An 18,503-nucleotide genomic window follows, 5' to 3' on the forward strand; every position below is an offset into this window, starting at 1 on the left:
CATAAGGGATCCACATAATAGGATTACCACATAGATTTTAAAACAATTGTGTCTTACCAATTGAAGGAAGTACAAGTCAAGATTGCACATTTCAGCAGAGGATTAGAAACTATAAAAGTGAAAAATAGTGAAACCAAAAATAACTCAATGATTTTAGCAGATTAGACAACTGAGGTGAGATTTTTAGCACATTGGAAGATAGGTCATAAGAAAACATCCAGAATGAAGCAGATTCGGAATGTAGGAGGCACTGGGCGAGGGGTAGGGGTGGGAGATCCTAGTATGTTTAATTGGATTCTCAGGACAAGTGAGAATGAGATAGAATTAATATGTGAAAACAGAGGCTCCAAACTCAAGAGATGTTTATAACCTCAAGCAGTATAAATGCAAAAGAAAAAGCAGGGGGGTAGCGGTGGAGGGGTGATGACAAAACCCTACATGCAGGCACCTCCCAAGAAAACTGCTGAAAAACCAAAAAGAAAAATGACTAAAGGCAGCTAGGGCAGGCATAAAACATTTGAAAAATGAGAAAAGAGAAAATAAAAATGATAATAGATTCCTCAAAGAAACTTTAAAACCAGAAGATAATTGGTTATCTTTAAAGTGCTGATATTAAACAACTATCAAAATTCCAGAACCAGCAGAAAGATCCTTTTAAAATGGAGTCAAAATAAAGACATTTTCATACAAAAGTACACTCACTGAACCTGCATTAAAGTATGTTCTTCGGCTGGGTGCGGTGGCTCACGCCTGTAATCCAAGCACTTTGGGAGGCCGAGACGGGCGGAACATGAGGTCAGGAGATGGAGACCATCCTGGCTAATACAAGTGAAACCCCATCTCTACTAAAAATACAAAAAAAATTAGCCAGGCGTGGTGGCGGGCACCTGTAGTCCCAGCTACTCGGGAGACTGAGGCAGGAGAATGGCATGAACCTGGGAGGCGGAGTTTGCAGTGAGCTGAGACTGCGGTACTGCACTCCAGCCTGGGCGGCAGAGCGAGACTACGTCTCAAAAAAAAAAAAAAAAAAAAGAAAGAAAGACTGGAGATATGTGATTAGCTAGGGGACTGGCATAAAAGATGACAAGGACTTGAACTAACACGGTGACTTTAGGGGTGGACAGCAGAGTACAAACCACACATGGAGACTGAATGAATTTTGGGGAAGTTGAATAAAATACTGCCATATCAATGGATTAACTGTATCATGAAGAAAAACAGTTGCCATTTAAGTAATTCACATCACTATTGGAGGCTGAGAAGTACTCTTTTTTAAAAAGTAATGAAATGAGGAATGTCTCTCTGAAGCAGGACAGGCATTTAGAGCTGGCCTGAACAAAACCTGGAAAATCTAAACTGGCTGCTTGGTGAGCAAAGAATTAGAGAAAAAGTTAATGGTATAGTTTCAATATTTAATGGCATACAGCAGTAGCAGTCTAAGCACTTAAAAAAGTTAAATTTGCTTAGCAAGAGAGGCCTTCTCACACACTGCCATATAAACCAAAGAGTAAAATATAAGAGCAAACACAAATAGCAACTGCCACAGATAACCCATTTTTAGAGAATTCAGATGTTTTTGCGGACAAGAAACTTGAACTAGAAAAATATAGCTGTCAAAAGGTATCTCGCTCGAAATTTGAGATATGTATTTCAGAGGATTAATATCTAAATATACACACCAAATAGTTCTATATTCAAAACTCCTAATATCTTTGCCACAATTATGTTTAGTTTGAATATTTGACTCTGTGAAGTCCAAAACTAAATGTACCTTCAATAAGTAAATTTTCCTTTTTTGAAGTTTTTATTCTACTAAAACACATTCATACAAATCACTCAGACTTTTTAAAGGAAATTACATAATTGACCACAAAGAAAGGAAAGTGACACAAGAGGTGGAGCCACAGACAAGGCATGGCTAGATCTTCGAAAGAGAAGCACTTCCACAGCAGCAACTGTCAATACCAGTATACTGCTCCCCCTTAAGTGAGTTACAGGCAAGAGTTTCTGACTACTGGTTAGAAAAGAAAGAAAAATGCAGCTTATGAGAAACAAAGCAGAAAGAAAGAAAGACAAATTTATACTAATTACAGATGCAAAAGCGTATAAATAATCCTAAAAAACGATAACATATTAGTACACATTTATTTAGTCACATGACAATACAGTTAACAGTACATGATGATAATCTTACTTTTGTAAAGCCATCTCCTTCTGCTGATAGAGTTCATTCAGAATCTCCACTTTCTGCCTCAAGGTTTTGCATTCATCTTCCAGTCCAGCTTTGGCAGCTTGTAGTGAGTTGCGGTCTTCTTCCAATTTCTTTATCTGGTCTGTAAAGGATAAAACATTTGAGTTCTATATGTGTGCACGAGAACTTGAGAACTTGGTTGGGGGCTGGTGCTGAGAGAAATGAGAAGTATGAAAGCAGGAAGCCGTTCTTTATCTTTCTAATGCAATTTTGTATCTTTCCAACATATAGCAATTTCTTCTCAAGAAGCAACCTACCTTCCAGGTTACATTTAGTGGACACAGAGGCTCTTAGCTTAAGCTGTAAAAGCTTTAGATCCTCTTCAACTACTGATATTGCAGTCTGTGTCTAAAAATTGCAGAAGAGACAAGTATTCATAAAAGTGAGGCATAGTAAAAGCATTCACAGGCAGTTACGGGACTCTAAAAAGGATTATACCCGAGAGACATCCATCATCTGCTTAATTTGATTTTTCATCTTCTCATTCCGGTCACCTAAAAAACAAAAGGCTTTCTTTCATTGCTTTTTCTTCCCTTGCTTTTTAAATCTATATTTTCTTAATTTACCCAAAACTAAACAATTGTCATGTTCAAACATTTAAAGAACAAACAAAAACAGAACAGGATTAGACTGACTTTTAAGAGAACTGCAAACTTAAGACTGAAAAAGTGGATTCCCATTTGTACAATAAACATGTTATACATGCCATTCTTGAGCAAGAAGAAACATGTGAGATAAAGCTTTCTTCTCTCTCATATCTTCCTCCATCTGGGCTTAGTGTCTTGTTCAGAAAGATTCCCTCCTATTCTCCTCCAGAATCTGCTACCAGGTATGGTTTAAAACACCCACTACGCAAGCAATATCCAACTTGAGAGAGGGTATCTAGAAACATTTTCCTCATCAGTAAACACTGCTACCCTATAGCATCCACTCTCATGGCCTTAGTTTATGGATCCAACCACCTCAGTACTCTCAAAACCAGTTGTGGTTTTCTTTCATGGTTTTCTTTCATGGCCTTAGTCAGTTTATGCCTCCAACCACCTCAGTACTCTTAAAACCAGTTGTGGGCCTTAAAACCACACAGCTACTGAGATGATGAGTTTTAAAATGTTATCTCCATGAAACTGAGAAACAAGTTTCTACTACTGTATGTGTTCAATACTTAGAGGTGTAAGATATGACCAGTGCAGCTCCCGTGCACCCTTCTAGTCTCAATGTAAAAACAAAGTCAGTGTTCATTGCATGCTTATTGCTACACCACACCCTAGCAATCCACCTCTGCCCAATGCAAATAGACATACATTCAAATCCAATGTAGTTACAACTCGAAAGCTTAAGAGGAAATTCAGCCAGCTGAAAAGTAGCACTGGTGCACTTAGACAGGAAGGCAAAAGTGGTCCATCCTCCTTGAAACTGATCTTACCTCCCACTTCTCCATTTGCTAATTCATCTGAATCATCTCCACCTTTATTTTGACCCTCAGATTCAGATTCACACTCTAACAGATTGAACTGTGTAATGCAGTTAGTCAAAGCCTAGAAAAGAAATAAAAGGGCATTAAGAGTCTTTCCATTTAATTCAACAGATTTCATAATTCACAAGAATTAAGCTTGTATTCATGAGAACGTACTTACATTAATATTATCATCCTTGTGAGTAAGAGCTACTTCCAAATCTTTCTGAGACTTCTCAAATGATTTGATTTGCTCACTGAGCTCAGCATGTAATTTACTCCAGTCTTCGATTTCCTGCTGCAACTGAAAAGTTAAAACACATGATTCCCACAGGTTAGGGCTTTTGCACTGGAGACATTAGGACCATGTGAATGAGACAGGGAAGTCAGGAACCATGCCTCTCCTTGGCCTATCACTATGGGCTAAGACCTTGGTTAAGCGGGAGAGAGTGGCCCCAACCCTCAGAGCTGTAGTGAGAACATCAGAGCTGTCAAGGAAATTGATCTTGTTTATTGCATCCTTCAGAAAACTGTAGCCAATTCAAATAATTCACTTCCAGAAGGAACAGAAGGGCTCATCCTACTATCTCCCAAGTCCACACTCCTGATCATGTAAACTTCCCTTGGCTAGTGAAGCAGTAGCTACTCAAAGGAGGATTATAAAATATCTACTTCTTAAGTCTAAAAAGCCAATCTATTACCCACTTGAGGCTACTCAAGTTAATAGCAGTTGGTGTTTGACAAAACAAGACTACACACTCTGATAGCCAAAATAAATTGTACAGAACAGAAAATCCAGAACAGATAGAGAATGTATACCTACACTCAATTTTGGAAGCATAGTTTAAACTTTGCATATCTAAGAACAGAATCCTGCACATATATTACCTTAAAAATAGATCTGAGTAAAGGCATTCATGAGGTATGATACTGGGTTCTCTATTTTACATAACCTAGGACACGCACTTTCCTTTACCTGCTCTTTTTTCTTCTTAAGCCTAGCATTTTCTTCTTGAACCCGATGGCATTCGGACTTCACCTTCTCTTCACTAAGCTTAGCTTCATTAAGGGCAATCTGAACCTAATGCAAAACACTCCTGTTAGTGAATTAATTCCAAAGAAAACCAAAAAAAGTTACTTTTCCAACCCAACATCATGTAGTTTTCATTTTTTGCACATTTTAGCATACATCAAATTTTTGCTCTGTGATCAAACTATGATATAGTATTAATATCCTGCAGGAATTATAGTCAGCTTTACCTCTGAAAATTCTGAGGCATTCATTGAAATAACATCCTTTAACTTCTCTATAGATTTCTTGTTTTCTGATATCTGCCATGTAAAAACAGAACACAAAATGCATATTAGGATTTCAGTAGAAATACTGGGATACATACTAAGAAGAAACAACATCAACAAAGTATGTCCCAGAGCCATCCCCTATGTTTCAGGTAAAAGCAGGTGTTTCAGTTTAGTAACTTCCTCCCAAAGAGTACAATAATGCAAAAAGTTAAAAAAAAAAAAAAAAAAGTAATTTTACAGTGAAGAAACCTGGCAATACTACCTCAGCGAGGTCATCAAGATTAATAGGGTATGGAATTTACGGGAACCTCTACTATCTTTGCAACTTTTAGGTCATTCTAAAACTATTCTATTAATAAAATGTTTATAGCAAAAAAAAAAAAAAACTTTGCAAAACAAAACAAAACACAAGGACTGTTCAACTGGGTTTCTTAGTTGTTCCACATGTTTCGGAGGGCAGAGCCAAGCAATATGACAATTAACTAGGGTTGAGAACCAAAATACTTCCTAGGCCTGTAAGAATAACTTCTTGTGTAAGTACTTAAAATTCCACAAAAATGGACAGAAGTAGGTTCAACTTCCCTGACTCGCACTCTTACTTCACATAACAGCATGGAAAATAAAGAGTTCAACTCAATCTACAAAAGAGTTCAAAACCCAAATTATTAGTAACACTTAGCAGCAAAACTCTTACCAAGTCCTGATTCTTGACATTCTGTTCTCTCTCTGATTCTAGCATAACACGAAGATTTTTAGCTGTGTCATCCAGAATTTCCTGATTTTTTTCAAGTGTCTTGATTTTATCCTACAAAAAAGATATTAAGGTTAATTATACTCATGACTTTTACTTTTGTTTTAAAACGTAATCCCCAAAAGAAGTTTTTACCTTAAATTTAATTGCTTCATCAGAGAGAATCATATTTTGTTTCCTGGTTTCCTGAACATGTTTCTTTGATTCCTTGATCTATATAAAATAAAGTATTCAGAATCCAGAAATATAAAGTATAGTGCTACCAGAACTTATTTTCAAGTGACTGACCTCTTACAGAAGAAAACAGTACTTTACACATATGACTGCTTAAGATCTGGATGGTTTATAGGAATTAATGTAATAATAAACACTATTTAAAAATACCATAGTAAATGAACTATAAGATAGGTGACAATTCAAACTGGGACCATGGAAAAAAAAAACAAAGAATAATTATACCTTCTGTTCATAATTTGACAATTTTTGTACAAGTTCTGTATTTTCTTTCATAATAGTCTTCAACTTCTCAGAAATTTGCTGTTCCGTGACTGAAAAAAGAAAAAAATAATAAGGTTATTATGATCACTAAATTAAATTGAATTACCCAATGTATCAGCAGCAAAGACATGTTATCTGGCACTATGAGGAAAAAGAACTTCTCAGCATAACTATTATGGTTTTAAAAAGTGATATGGTTTGGCTCTGTGTCTCCACCAAATCTCATGTCAAATTACAGTCCCCAGCGTTCAGGTGGGGCCTGGTGGAAGGTGATTGGATCATAGGGGTAGATTTCTCATGACTGGTTTATCACCATCCCTGTGGTGCTATTCTGTGATGGTGACTGAGTCCTTGTGGAATCTGGTTGTTTTAAAAGTGTGCAGCACCTCCCCGCTCACTCTCTCTTGCACCTGCTCTCGCTTTGCCTTCTGCTATGAGTAAAAGCTCCCTGAGGCCTCCTCAGAAGCAGATGCCGCTATACTTCCTATAGCCTGCAGAAACATGAGCTAATTAAACTTCTTATAAATTACCCAGTTTCAGGTATTTCTTTTTTTGTGACAGGGTCTTGCTCTGTTGTCCAGGCTGGAGTTCAGTGGTGCAATCTCAGCTCACTGCAAACTCCACCTCCCAAGCTCAAGCAATCCTCCTGTCTCAGCCTCCTGAGTAGCTGGGACTACAGGTGTGTGCCACCACACCCAGCTAATTTTTGTACTTTTTTTTATAGAGATGGGGTTTCTCCATGTTGCCCAGGCTGGTCTCGAACTCCTGAGCTCAAGCAATCCTCCTGCTTTGGCCTCCCAAAGTGTTGGGATTACAGGCATGAGCCACCACACCAGGCCTTGGGTATTTCTTTATAGCAGTGTGAAAACAGATTAATACAAAAAGCAATCTGCTAACAAGAATAGGGATGTAAAAATACTGTTACAATTTAAGAAAAATATAATAAGAACCTTTATTTCAATGAGAGTCTAATTTATTTCCAAGATGAGAAACACAGTAAAATGTTATAGCTCAATATTCCTCCCTGCATGAAGCATCTTTCTTCTCAGAAAATGGCATCACTTCAAATATGTCATTTGCAAAGAGAAACAGAAAATGCAGGCATGCTGATTTATATTTCTAGTCCTCAAATTATCTACTTAAATAAATATTTAATGTACTGACTAAATCATTAGCACAGGAACACTGGTCACATGTAATAAATTGGTACTACCTCAACATTTAAGGTCAATCTGCCCCAAATTAATTATCTTCTCCCTACTCCTGCAATTTGTTCCTCCTCATCTCCTATCTCAGTTGGTAGCATCACCATTTACTCTATCATCCAACCTGGCAACCTAGGAATGTAAAGTTTTCAGAAACTATAAGTCAGTCAGACATTGGAAGTCACTAAAACTACTTATATATAAAACCCATATCAAACACCATAGTACAAATAACAAAATAAGCCTAAAGATTTACCTTGATATACTCTATCCTTCACCTAGAAAAGAGAAATAAAATTAAATTTGATGTCAAACATTTTACTAATAGATGTATATAGTTTCTAATACAACTGTCAGAATTGTAACCAAATGAGAATTTAATAATACTTTGGTTTAGCATAATGAATCCTCAAGATGAAAAAATTTAACAAGGTTAAAAAGCATTTCAAATTTAACCAGTAGTGATATGTTGTGGTCTGACAGATAAAGCACTAAGGTAAATATCTTACTTTGCACAGCTAAAGATGTGTTTATATATCTAAATGAGCACCAGTCTTATGAAATGAGCACCTAACTTGAATAATAGAAATGGCTAATATTTTTGTAATAAATATATTAATGTTTTATTTACTCAAAGTCACTTATTTGACAACTCCAAATAGCCAGAAAGAAATCTAAAAACAATGACTACTCAAAAAGACTCTGAGGAAACAAAATTAAAGGTATGATCTTCGTACTAAGATACACACCTCTTTTGCTCTCCAGAAAACATCTCAGAAATCCTACTCAAAGTTGACTACTGGCTGAATTTAAAAATAATGCTATAAATACTAAGCTAGATCATTCGATTTTCCTAGACCACTAAAAACAGTGCTCATAAACCTGACAGGGAAGGGAAGATGCATAAGCGACAAGAGAAATGACAACTATCATCTTCTTGAAAGGGCACCCAAATCATCCCCCAAAGACAGCACTAAATTACAGGACAAGAAAATCTAAGCAGTAACTAATATTGTAAAAAGAATTATTACTAAATTTCTTTGCAACCCAGAACATATTTTCCCTTTCAAATGTTATGCTGATGAGATACTAACACCAGTCCACAAATCATCCATAATCTCAGTAAATATACTGTTTACATAATATACTGTATTACTGTATACAATATACTGTATACATAATAATTCCAGTATCTAAATCTCACTTATAATACCGTTGTTATAGGAATATGCATTCAGAAAATTCCAACGTGGAAAGAAATTACTATCTCTCTAATGTCATGGCCTTGCTAATTCCTCTGCTCCATTTCACCCAAACTAACAGGCAAGTAGAGACCAAGGTTCCAAAAGTCAAGTGCTGAGGCTGAGGAACAGCAGTTAGGACACAGAGCCTATATAACTTTCTGAAAAACGAAAAAGGCGTTAGAATTTTTTTATTAACAAATAGGAGAAACAAGAGTGGGAAATGTAAAATGTTTTCACCTTTTCCCCTTCCATTTACCCTTTGATTCTCCCTTTTTATCTGAAGAAAAGCACCACGAGGTTAGAGAAGGCCTCACAGGAAAAAAGACCCTTCTTTTTAAGTAATTTTACAATCAATTGTGAAAGCAGAGAAAATGTATTAACGACGATATATGTGATATAATTATGAAATCAGAAAAAGAATACTCAGTTTTAGAAAGATTTGCATCCAATAATTTTGGCCATTTTAACTGTGAAGTTTCAATACAAAGCTTTTCATCTGCAAAGCTCATTTACACAAATAATCTTCTCCCAATTATGTTAAATAACTATGAAGCTGAATGCTATAGAGTATAATCACAAGAATGTACAAGTATGAGTATACACACTTATACATACATATGCTTAAGTCTGAAAGAAAAATTCTGCACAGAAGATAAAAAAATTAAGTGTGTTTACACATAATTTGCATTTCGAAATAAAAAGATATTTTCTGAGTAAAATAGTACATGATAAAATCAGAAAATCTGGGAAATACGCATTTTTTAAAAACTGAAAACTTACCTCATCTCCTAGATAGAAGAATTTTTATCATTTTGTTGTATTTCCTTGCAGCATTTATTTTCTGTGTGTATGTTTATGTAATATACAGTTTCTCTATACCTTAAAGTCTTGGTTTCTACTTTTTTTCTACTTCACGTTAAATTGTGAGTATTTGTTGTGCCCCTATATCTTTGAATTATATAAAGCAGCCTAATATCCCATTATATGAACACACAATAATTTAACAATTTTCCTACTGTGAATTACAGTAGGTTGTGTCAAAGTTTTCACTCTAATAAATACTGTGCTACCGAATGCTCGCATGTAAGATATTTAAAACTTTTTTTCTGAGACACAGTCTCACTTTGTCGCCTAGGCTGGAGTGCAGTGGCATGATCTGCCTCCCTGGTTCAAGTGATTCTCCTGCCTCAGCCTCCCAAGTAGCTGGGATTACAGGCTCCTGCCACCACCCCCGGCTAAGTTTTGTATTTTTAGTAGAGACGGGGTTTCGTCTTGTTGGCCAGGCTGGTCTCGAACTCCTGGCCTTATGTGATCCACCTGCCTCCGCCTCCCAAAGTGCTGGTATTACAGGTGTGAGCCACCACGCCCGGCCATGTAAGATATTTAATGCATGATTGGTTCTTTCTTTCTTTCTTTCTTGCTTTTTTTTGAGATGGAGTCTCACTCTGTCACCCAGGCTAGAGTGCAGTGGCGCATCTCAGCTCACTGCAGCCTCCGTCTCCCAGGTTCAAGCAATTCTCTGCCTCAGCATCCCGAGTAGCTGGGATTACAGGCATGTGCCACGACACCCGGCTAATTATCGTATTTTTAGAAGAGATAGGGTTTCGTCATGTTGGCTAGGCTGGTCTCAAACTCCTGGCCTCAAGTGATCCGCCTGCCTCAGACTCTCAAAGTGCTGGGATTACAGGCGTGAGCCACTGTGCCTGGCTGACTGGTTATTTCTTTAGGATTGATTACTAGATATGACAGTAACACAACATAAAAGGATATAACCATTTTTAAGGCTTATCATACACATCATGAAACTATTTTTCAGGATGGCTCTAAAAATTCCTAGTTCTACTAACAGTGTACATATGACCTATCTAATTCTTTCTTTTTTTCCTTTGTGAGTTGAAACAAAGACCCACCTAATTCTTAAAATTTAGATTTTGATATAAGGGACATATAAACTGAAGTCTTCCCATTGAGATTATACATGTTGTCTTATTCACTTAAGAATTTACCAACACAAAAATTATACTAAATTATTTTACAAGGTTAGCTTGAATTAAAAGCATTAATTTCTGTTCATATTAGAAACTGAAAAAGAAACAAAAGGACTGTGATTATAAAACCATACTTGAATTTATGAGTTAAAGTATGCATTAATTTACTCACAACAAGGACAGTTCTCCATAAGAAAACGGCAAACGAAACAATTCCCAAGAAGGCAGTGATAAGTACAGGTTTCCATGGCAGTCCATAAAAATCAGGCCCAGGCTGAACATCATCAGGCAATGTAGCAACTAGCTGAATGTTAGAAATAATGTTAGAAATAATGAGAAACCTTAAAGAAGCTTACCATAAAGCAGTCACAAAGACTCATTCACAGAAATTCTAAACCAACTCTATCAGATACCTATCCCCTCAAAAATCTTCAGTAGCTCTCACTGCTTCAAGAAAAATAGGATACTGGGAGTCTCATACTTGTTTGGCCTGTGGTGTTTTGAAGTACTATGACTCTAAATGTCTTTAGGTTGGGCATATATTTCTAGTTTCAATAGGCCCTGATACAATATGTTATCTAAAACATGGCTGGAATCTCTCTGCATCACACTTCTCTTGAATAAATTGGTTTTTATTGCTTAAAAAACCACATAAGACAAAAAACCTTTTATATACAAGTAACCAACTTTTTATGGCTGCAAATAAAACCAATATGATGATAATGAATACCACAAATAATGTGTTATTCCTCTAAGATTTAAAATCTTAGATCGACTCTTACATAAACAAAGAACAAATGCTAAGTTCGGATAGCTCCTGATAACTGACCTACATAAACCGCTTTGAATTTAGTGCCTTAATTCTAAATGTTTCCTTGAAAACAGTGCATTAAACACCTGTCTGCTCTATGCTGTTTTCACAGCCCTCTACAAGTACACTATCACACTGGCCCCATCCCACAACAGAGCCAGGGATTATGCGGAAAAGACCTGTAGGTTCTGTGTTTTGATCATGACTTCACACCAGAACATAAAGTGCTGTCACTTCGTAAGTACTCAATTAAAAAAAAAAAAAGAGTGACGAAACCTTCTCAAACACACTCCCACCTGCCTCCCTGAACAGCACAGAAACGTCTTGCTTTCCTCGGATCTGACACACTCCATTTCTCCTTTGCACAGACAATCAGTGCACCCACTCTGCTTAGAACTCATCCACCCGCCTGTGACAGCTTGGGTCCCTCCCTGGGAATGGGGACTGTCACCTCCAGCAGCTTGGCTATGAAGGCTGCGTAGAGCACAGACAGGGGTCCCAGAAGTTCCGGGTCCCCCGGGGTAGCGGTGATAGAAGGCACAGTGGCAGGTACTGAGTCCATTGTCTAGAACAGATGAACGCAAGCGACAATTCCCTGCGGAATGGCACTGGGCCCCTGTCTTTCAGAGCTTCCTCGTCCGTAAAGGCCCCAGTTCAGGGGGCGGACTCTGGGATTGAACTTCGCCTTCCACCGCTGCCTGCACTTTCGCTTTATGCCGCCTATAAAACACGTCATCAGCCACTGCCCCTGGCGCACTTCAAGGCACCAAAGGAGCCGGCCGGCGAGGGCGGGGCCAGAGCGGACAGAACCAACAATCGAGGGGACGGGGGAGATGAGCGAATAGGGCTGGAGCGGAAGAATCCAAGTAAGGGGAGGCGGAAGTGACTGGCGCTTCCGCCAGGAACCGGCGACTTAAAGAGCCCCGGAGTAAGGAGGCCAGGGATCTACCTGGAGGAGGATTGTGGGCGGCAGCTGGGGAAAAGGAGAAAGGCAGGCCTCTCGTGCCGGCCCGGAGCTGGCCCTTCCAGTCACAGCGTGGAAGGACCACCGCTCAGATGGGGCGCCGCTGCAGCGCCCGGCCTTTCTTCCCTGCCCACTCAGTCCTCTGCTTACTGTTCCGCCTCCAGACCTCCATTGCGCTCGCTGTCTCACATTCTTGCCGACACTCTATTAAAAAGCCTTACCCAGGAGTCATGTCATCGTGTCACCCCCATGCACATGGGTTCAGTTATGGGTCCCACTTTTTTTTTTAGATGGTGGCTGCGGGGAAGGGGAGGGAGTCTCCCTATGTTGCCCAGGCTGGACTCGAACTCCGGGGTTCAAGCCATCTGAGAAGCTGGGACTACAAGTGTCCGGCCACATCTTAAGGTTACATGACTTGTGGAAAAGGACAAGGATAATGAATAGTATGGAAATCACGTTCCAAAAGTTGGAGAAACCGGGGACATTTAATCTGTGGGGAAAAAAATGGTATCTGTAGATAAAAAATACCATTTTTAGACCTTTAAAGGTCTATCTTCAAGTTGAATATAAAGTCAATTCAGAGGAACAATCAAGCAAGAACAAGCAGGAAAACCCTGAGAAAGAAGAGCAATGAAGGGTGTGGTACAAGAGGAGGGCAGGATCTGTAATAACAGTATGGTACTGGCCCAAGAATGCAGACCGACCACGGGGCAGAATAAAAAATCCAGAAATAGACCCAACTGCACTGGAAATTTGGGATACAGCAAGGCAGCTGGTTAACAGACTTTTTAATAAATGGTATTACATATCTAGATAACAATATGGAAAATGATAAAACTGGATCTTTTTCTCATTGTTCATAAATTCCAAGTTAATCAGAAAACTCAATGTAAAAAATGAAAACAAACAAGTAGTTGAAAAAATTGAGTGACTGTCTCTATGTATTATGTGAGTGGGCAAGACCTTCTTAATTATGTATCAAAATCCAAAAGCAACAAAGAAAAAGATTTGTAAATCTATTACTGGAAAACCAAAAAAACTTGCCCAACGCCATCCAAAAAATTGCAAAATAATCCAAGTTTGGCATTGGTAACCTGAGAAAAAATATTTGTAACATATTATGAAGGATTAATATTCCTAAAATATAAAGTGCTTTACAAATAAGAAGATAGCCGCCAGCAAACCTATAGAAAAATGGGCTAAGGTAATGAACAGATCCCAGGAAAAGAAATGCAAGTAATTTAAAAACATATGGAAACATGCTCTGCCTCACTCATAATACAAGAAATACAAAATGAACCTACAATGAAATATGATTTCTCACTTATCTTGGCAAGATCCAAACATTTGACAACACACTCTGTAGGTGAGAGAATGTGGAGGAAGCAGGCACTCTCGTTCTATGCTGATCTTTATATAAAATCATACAACCCCTATGATTTGGCAACGTCTCCCGAAATAACTTGTGTATTTACCTACTGACTCAATAATCCCAGTTCTAAAGATCTATCTCAAAGATACTGGGGATATAACAACAAATGCTGAAAAAATATATGCACAAAACTGTATTATTCCAGCATTACTTATAACAAAAGACTAGAAACAACCAAAATGGCCAGAATGAAAGACATATTAAATACAGCAAAGTATACTGTGAAGCCATAAAAGAAAATAATTTTACATACTGCTAGGGTATGCTGTCAGAATACATTTTTTTAAAAGGCAGAGAAAAGTAGAGACTACTACTTTTAGCTAAGAAAGTTAGGATTTTTTTTCTTTACAGCTTTGAGGGAAATACGACATTCAATAAGTTATATGTATTTAAAGTGCACAGTTTGATCAGTTTTGCGTATGAATACACCTGTGAAACCATCATCACAACCAACACAGTGAACCTCCCAAAGTCTCCTTATTCCCTTGGTAATCTCCTGCCCCTTTTCACCCCTCCCTGCCCCTGAAGCACAATGTCTGTCATAATAGATTAGTTTGCATTTCCTAAAGTTTTATATGTATGTAATAATGCACGATTATATTTTCTCTGGCTTCTCTCATTCGGCATAATTTGAAATTCACCCACATTGCTGCACATATCTATAAGGGTTCATTTGTTTGTATTGCTGAGTAGCATTTCATTGTATGGGTATGCCAATCTGTTTATCTGTCATCTATAGATGGATATTTGATTTTTTTCAGTTTTAGGCTTTTATAAATAAAACTTCCAAGACTATCACGGAGATGAATCTGCCGTAGCCAGAAATGCTCAAGAACCAGCTGGACCAGGAAGTGGAGTTCTTGTCCACCTCCATTGCCCAGCTCAAAGTGGTACAGACCAAGTATGTAGAAGCCAAGGACTGTCTGAACATACTGAGTAACAGCAATGAGGGAAGAGAATTACTTGTCCCACTCACGAGTTTGATGTATGTCCCTGAGAAGCTGCATGATGTGGAACATGTGCTCATCGATGTAGGAACTGGGTACTATGTAGATAAGATAGCTGAGGATGCCAAGGACTTCTTCAAGAGGAAGATAGACTTCCTAACCAAGCAGATAGAGAAAATCCACCAGCTCTCCAGGAGCACGCCATGAAACTGGCTGTCATGGAAATGATGAGCCAGACGATTCAGCAGCCCAGAGCCCTGGGGGCAGCTCAGGCTACTGTTAAGACCTGAGAGTTTGTTGCAGAAATGGGGCAGAGGGATACCCCTTGGGCATGGCTTCCTGGTGCCAGGGAAGGGAAGGGTCTTATGTTTAATGCCAATAAATGTGCCAGCTGGGCAGAAAAAATAAACTGTCAAAAACATTGATCTACAAGTCTTTCTATGCATGTACAATTTATTTTCACTTGGGTAAATGTGTCTCAGGTAAATGTTTAGGAGAATGGCTGGATCATTATGACCAGTGTAGTTTTACCTTCTTAAGAAACTGACAAGCTGTTTTTCAAGATAGCTGTACCACTTCACATCCCCATCAGCAGTGTATGATACTTCCATTTCCTCCACATCTTCTTCAACACATGGTAAAAGCAGTTTTTGAAATTTTAGCCATTATAGTAAGTGTGTAGTGGTAACTCATTCTGCTTTAAATTGGCATTTCCCTGATAATTATGCTGAACATTTTTAAATGTGCTTACTTGCAATCGGTGTATCTTCCTTGGTAAAGTGTAATTTTACGCATTACATTTTTTTAGATGAATTTTGAGAGTTCTTTATGTATTCTGAATACAAATATTTTATCAGATAGATGCTTTGCAGTGACTCTTTCCCAGTCTGTAGTTTGTATAACAGTGCATTTTGAAGAGATGTTTTTATTTTGATTAAATCCAAATTATCAGATTTCTCCTTTATGAATACTTTTGATGTCAACCGTAAGAAATCTTTGCCAATCCAAGTTCAACAAAATTTTTCTTTTAATTTTTCCTAGAAGTTTTATAGTTTTAGGGTTTACATTTAAGTCTATGATCTGCTTTAATTTATGTACATGATGTGAGGTATGGATCAATTTTTTGCATATAAATATCTAATAGTTTTGGTACCATTTGTTGAAAAGACTTTCCTTTTTCCATTTAATTGTCTTTCCACCTTTGTCAGAAGTCCACTGTCATACATGTATATTTCTGGATTTTCTATTTTGTTCCAATGGTTTATTCATCTGCTGTCTTAATTACTAGAGCTTTATAATAAGTCTTGAAATTACATGATGCTTGGGCTATTCTAGGTCCTCTGCATTTTCCATATGAATTGTAGAATCAGCTTGTCATTTTAAAAAAAAATCTTTCTGAGATTTTAATTGGGGCTATGTTGATGCAAGTGATCAAACTGGGGAGCTTAACAATATAGTCTTCTGACTCATAAACAAGGTCTATCTCTCCATCTATTTAGATCTTCTTTAATTTCTATCAGCAATATTTTATAGTTTTTAACGCATATGTCTTACACACTTTTTGCCACATTTATCCATAAGTACTCCATATTTTTGATACTATTGTACATGGAATTTAACTTCAATTTCCAATTGTTCATTGCTACTATATATAAATACAATTGCTTTTAGATGTAAATCTTTATCTAGCAACTTTACTAAACTTAGTACATCTAGTAGATTTTTTCTACATCCCACCAGATTTTATGCATGTTGTCTGCAAAAAAAAAGACAATTTTACTTATTTCCCAATCTGGATGCATTTTATTTCTTTTTCTTGCCTTAGTGCACTGGCTATTGCCTTAAAACACTGAGCAGATGTAATGAGAGTAGACATTCTTGTTTCACTTCCGGATCTTGGGGGAAAAACATTCAATCATTCACTATTAAGTATGATGTTCATTTTAAATCTTTCATAAAAGTGATTTAAGTTCCCTTCCTGGTTTGTTGATATATTTATTGTTTTTTAAATTACACAGTAATCAATTTTAGATTTTTTTCAAAGTGGTTTTCTGTGTTTGTTGAACATATGGATTGTCTTTTTAAAGTTTGTCATTATGGTTAATTACACTGATTTTCAAATGTTAAACAAACTTTGTATTCTTGGTGTTAACCCTGTTTGGTCATAGAGTATTTTCCTTTTTATATATTGTTGGATTTGATTTGCTAAAATTTTTGTACCAATGTTTATGAGAGATACTGTAAATGGTTTTCTTTCTTACTTGTCTTTGTCTTTGCCTTGTTTTGATATCCTGGTAACATCAGCTTCATACAATGAGCTGGGAAGTATTTTCTGCTCTTCAGTTTAATAGACAAGTTTGTGTAGAATTTGTATTATTTCTTCCTCTTAAGTTTAATAGAATTCAGCAGTGAAGCCATCTGGGTTTTCTTTGTGGAAAGGTTTTTAGCTATAAATCCAATTTATTTAATAGTCATAAGGTTATCTGTTTCTTCCTGAATGAGCTTTTGCTGTGTCTTAGATAGAATTTCTTCATCTAAATTGTCAAATTAGTTGACATAAATTGCTCATAATATTCCCTTATTATAATTCTAACATCTGAAGAATCTGTGGTGATGTCTCTCTGATTGCTGCTATTGGTAATCTGTATTCTCTCTCTTCTTTCCCTGTTCACTTTGGCTATAGGTTAATCAGTTTTATTAATCTCAAAGAACCAGGTTTTGGTTACGCCGATTTTCTCTCTTTTCCTTTTGTTTTCTATTTCATTGAATTATGCTCTTATCTTCATTATTTCTTTTCTTCTGTTTACTTGAGGATTAATTTGCTCTTCTTTTTCTAGTCTCTTATGGTGGAAAATAAAGTCACTTATTTGAGACCTTTCTTTTTTTTTCTAATATAGGTAGCGCTATACATTTCCCACTAGTTCTTTGGTGACATTGTACACACTTGATATATTTGTTTTCATTTTCTTGTCTTTATTTTTTTTTCTTTTCTTGAGACAAGGTCTCATTCTGTCACCTAGGCTGGAGTGCAGTGGTACAATCTCTGCTCACTGCAGCCTCGACCTCCTGGGCTCAAGCAACCCTCCCACTTCAGCCTCCTGAGTAGCTGGGACTACAGACACGTGCCACCATGCCCAGCTTTGTGCAGCTTTGTGTGTGCGTGTGTGTGTGTGTGTGTGTGTGTGTGTTTTGTAGAAACAGGATTTCACCATGTTGTTTAGGCTGGTCTTGAAGTTCTGGGCTCAAGTGATCCTCCTGCCTCAGCCTTCCAAAGTGCTAGGATGCCACTGTGCCTGGCCTGTTTTCATTTTCATTCATCTCAAAATACTAACTTCTCTTTTTCCTTTTAAACTCATAAGATGTTCAGAAAGAATTGTGTCACCTAGTTTCCAAATATTTGGGGATTTTCCAGATACTTCCATTATTCATTTCTAACTTAATTATATTGTGAAGAGAACACACTTTGTACTACTTGAATCATTTTATATTCACTAGACTTGTTTTATGGCTGATAACATAGTTTATTTTGGTAAACGCTTCATGTGCACTAAAAAGTATATGTATCCTGCTCTTCTTGGGTGGAATGTTCCATAAACATCAATAATGTCAAGTTGGTTAATGATGATGTTCATAACTTCTAGATCCTTATTGACTTCC

The 18,503-nt window shown here is 37.3% G+C and overlaps 1 protein-coding gene across 7 annotated transcripts in view; it reads right to left on the bottom strand.

The window, feature by feature from the left end:
- MIA3 (MIA SH3 domain ER export factor 3) overlaps positions 1 to 18,503 on the bottom strand; it is a 47,213-nt gene that overhangs the window by 9,107 nt on the left and 19,603 nt on the right. For 5 of the 7 annotated variants that reach the window (XR_004030085.1, XM_030812830.1, XM_030812828.1 and 2 more), the window contains 12 exons: positions 10,865 to 10,996; positions 7,717 to 7,738; positions 6,217 to 6,305; positions 5,893 to 5,970; positions 5,701 to 5,811; positions 4,965 to 5,036; positions 4,681 to 4,785; positions 3,886 to 4,008; positions 3,675 to 3,786; positions 2,690 to 2,745; positions 2,509 to 2,599; positions 2,195 to 2,333 (listed from right to left, as the gene is read on the bottom strand). Coding sequence is in view for 6 of the 7 variants with exons in the window: in XM_030812830.1 (XP_030668690.1) it covers positions 2,195 to 2,333; positions 2,509 to 2,599; positions 2,690 to 2,745; positions 3,675 to 3,786; positions 3,886 to 4,008; positions 4,681 to 4,785; positions 4,965 to 5,036; positions 5,701 to 5,811; positions 5,893 to 5,970; positions 6,217 to 6,305; positions 7,717 to 7,738; positions 10,865 to 10,996 (1,130 nt within the window). In the remaining variant the exon portion in view is untranslated. Of the gene's footprint in view, positions 1 to 2,194; positions 2,334 to 2,508; positions 2,600 to 2,689; positions 2,746 to 3,674; positions 3,787 to 3,885; positions 4,009 to 4,680; positions 4,786 to 4,964; positions 5,037 to 5,700; positions 5,812 to 5,892; positions 5,971 to 6,216; positions 6,306 to 7,716; positions 7,739 to 10,864; positions 10,997 to 11,954; positions 12,233 to 18,503 lie in introns of those variants that run through there. The other 2 variants (XM_030812831.1, XM_030812832.1) reach the window with 1 other exon arrangement.

The sequence above is a fragment of the Nomascus leucogenys genome, chromosome 5 (assembly GCF_006542625.1).
Source record: "Nomascus leucogenys isolate Asia chromosome 5, Asia_NLE_v1, whole genome shotgun sequence".
Classification (NCBI taxonomy): Eukaryota; Metazoa; Chordata; class Mammalia; order Primates; family Hylobatidae; genus Nomascus; species Nomascus leucogenys.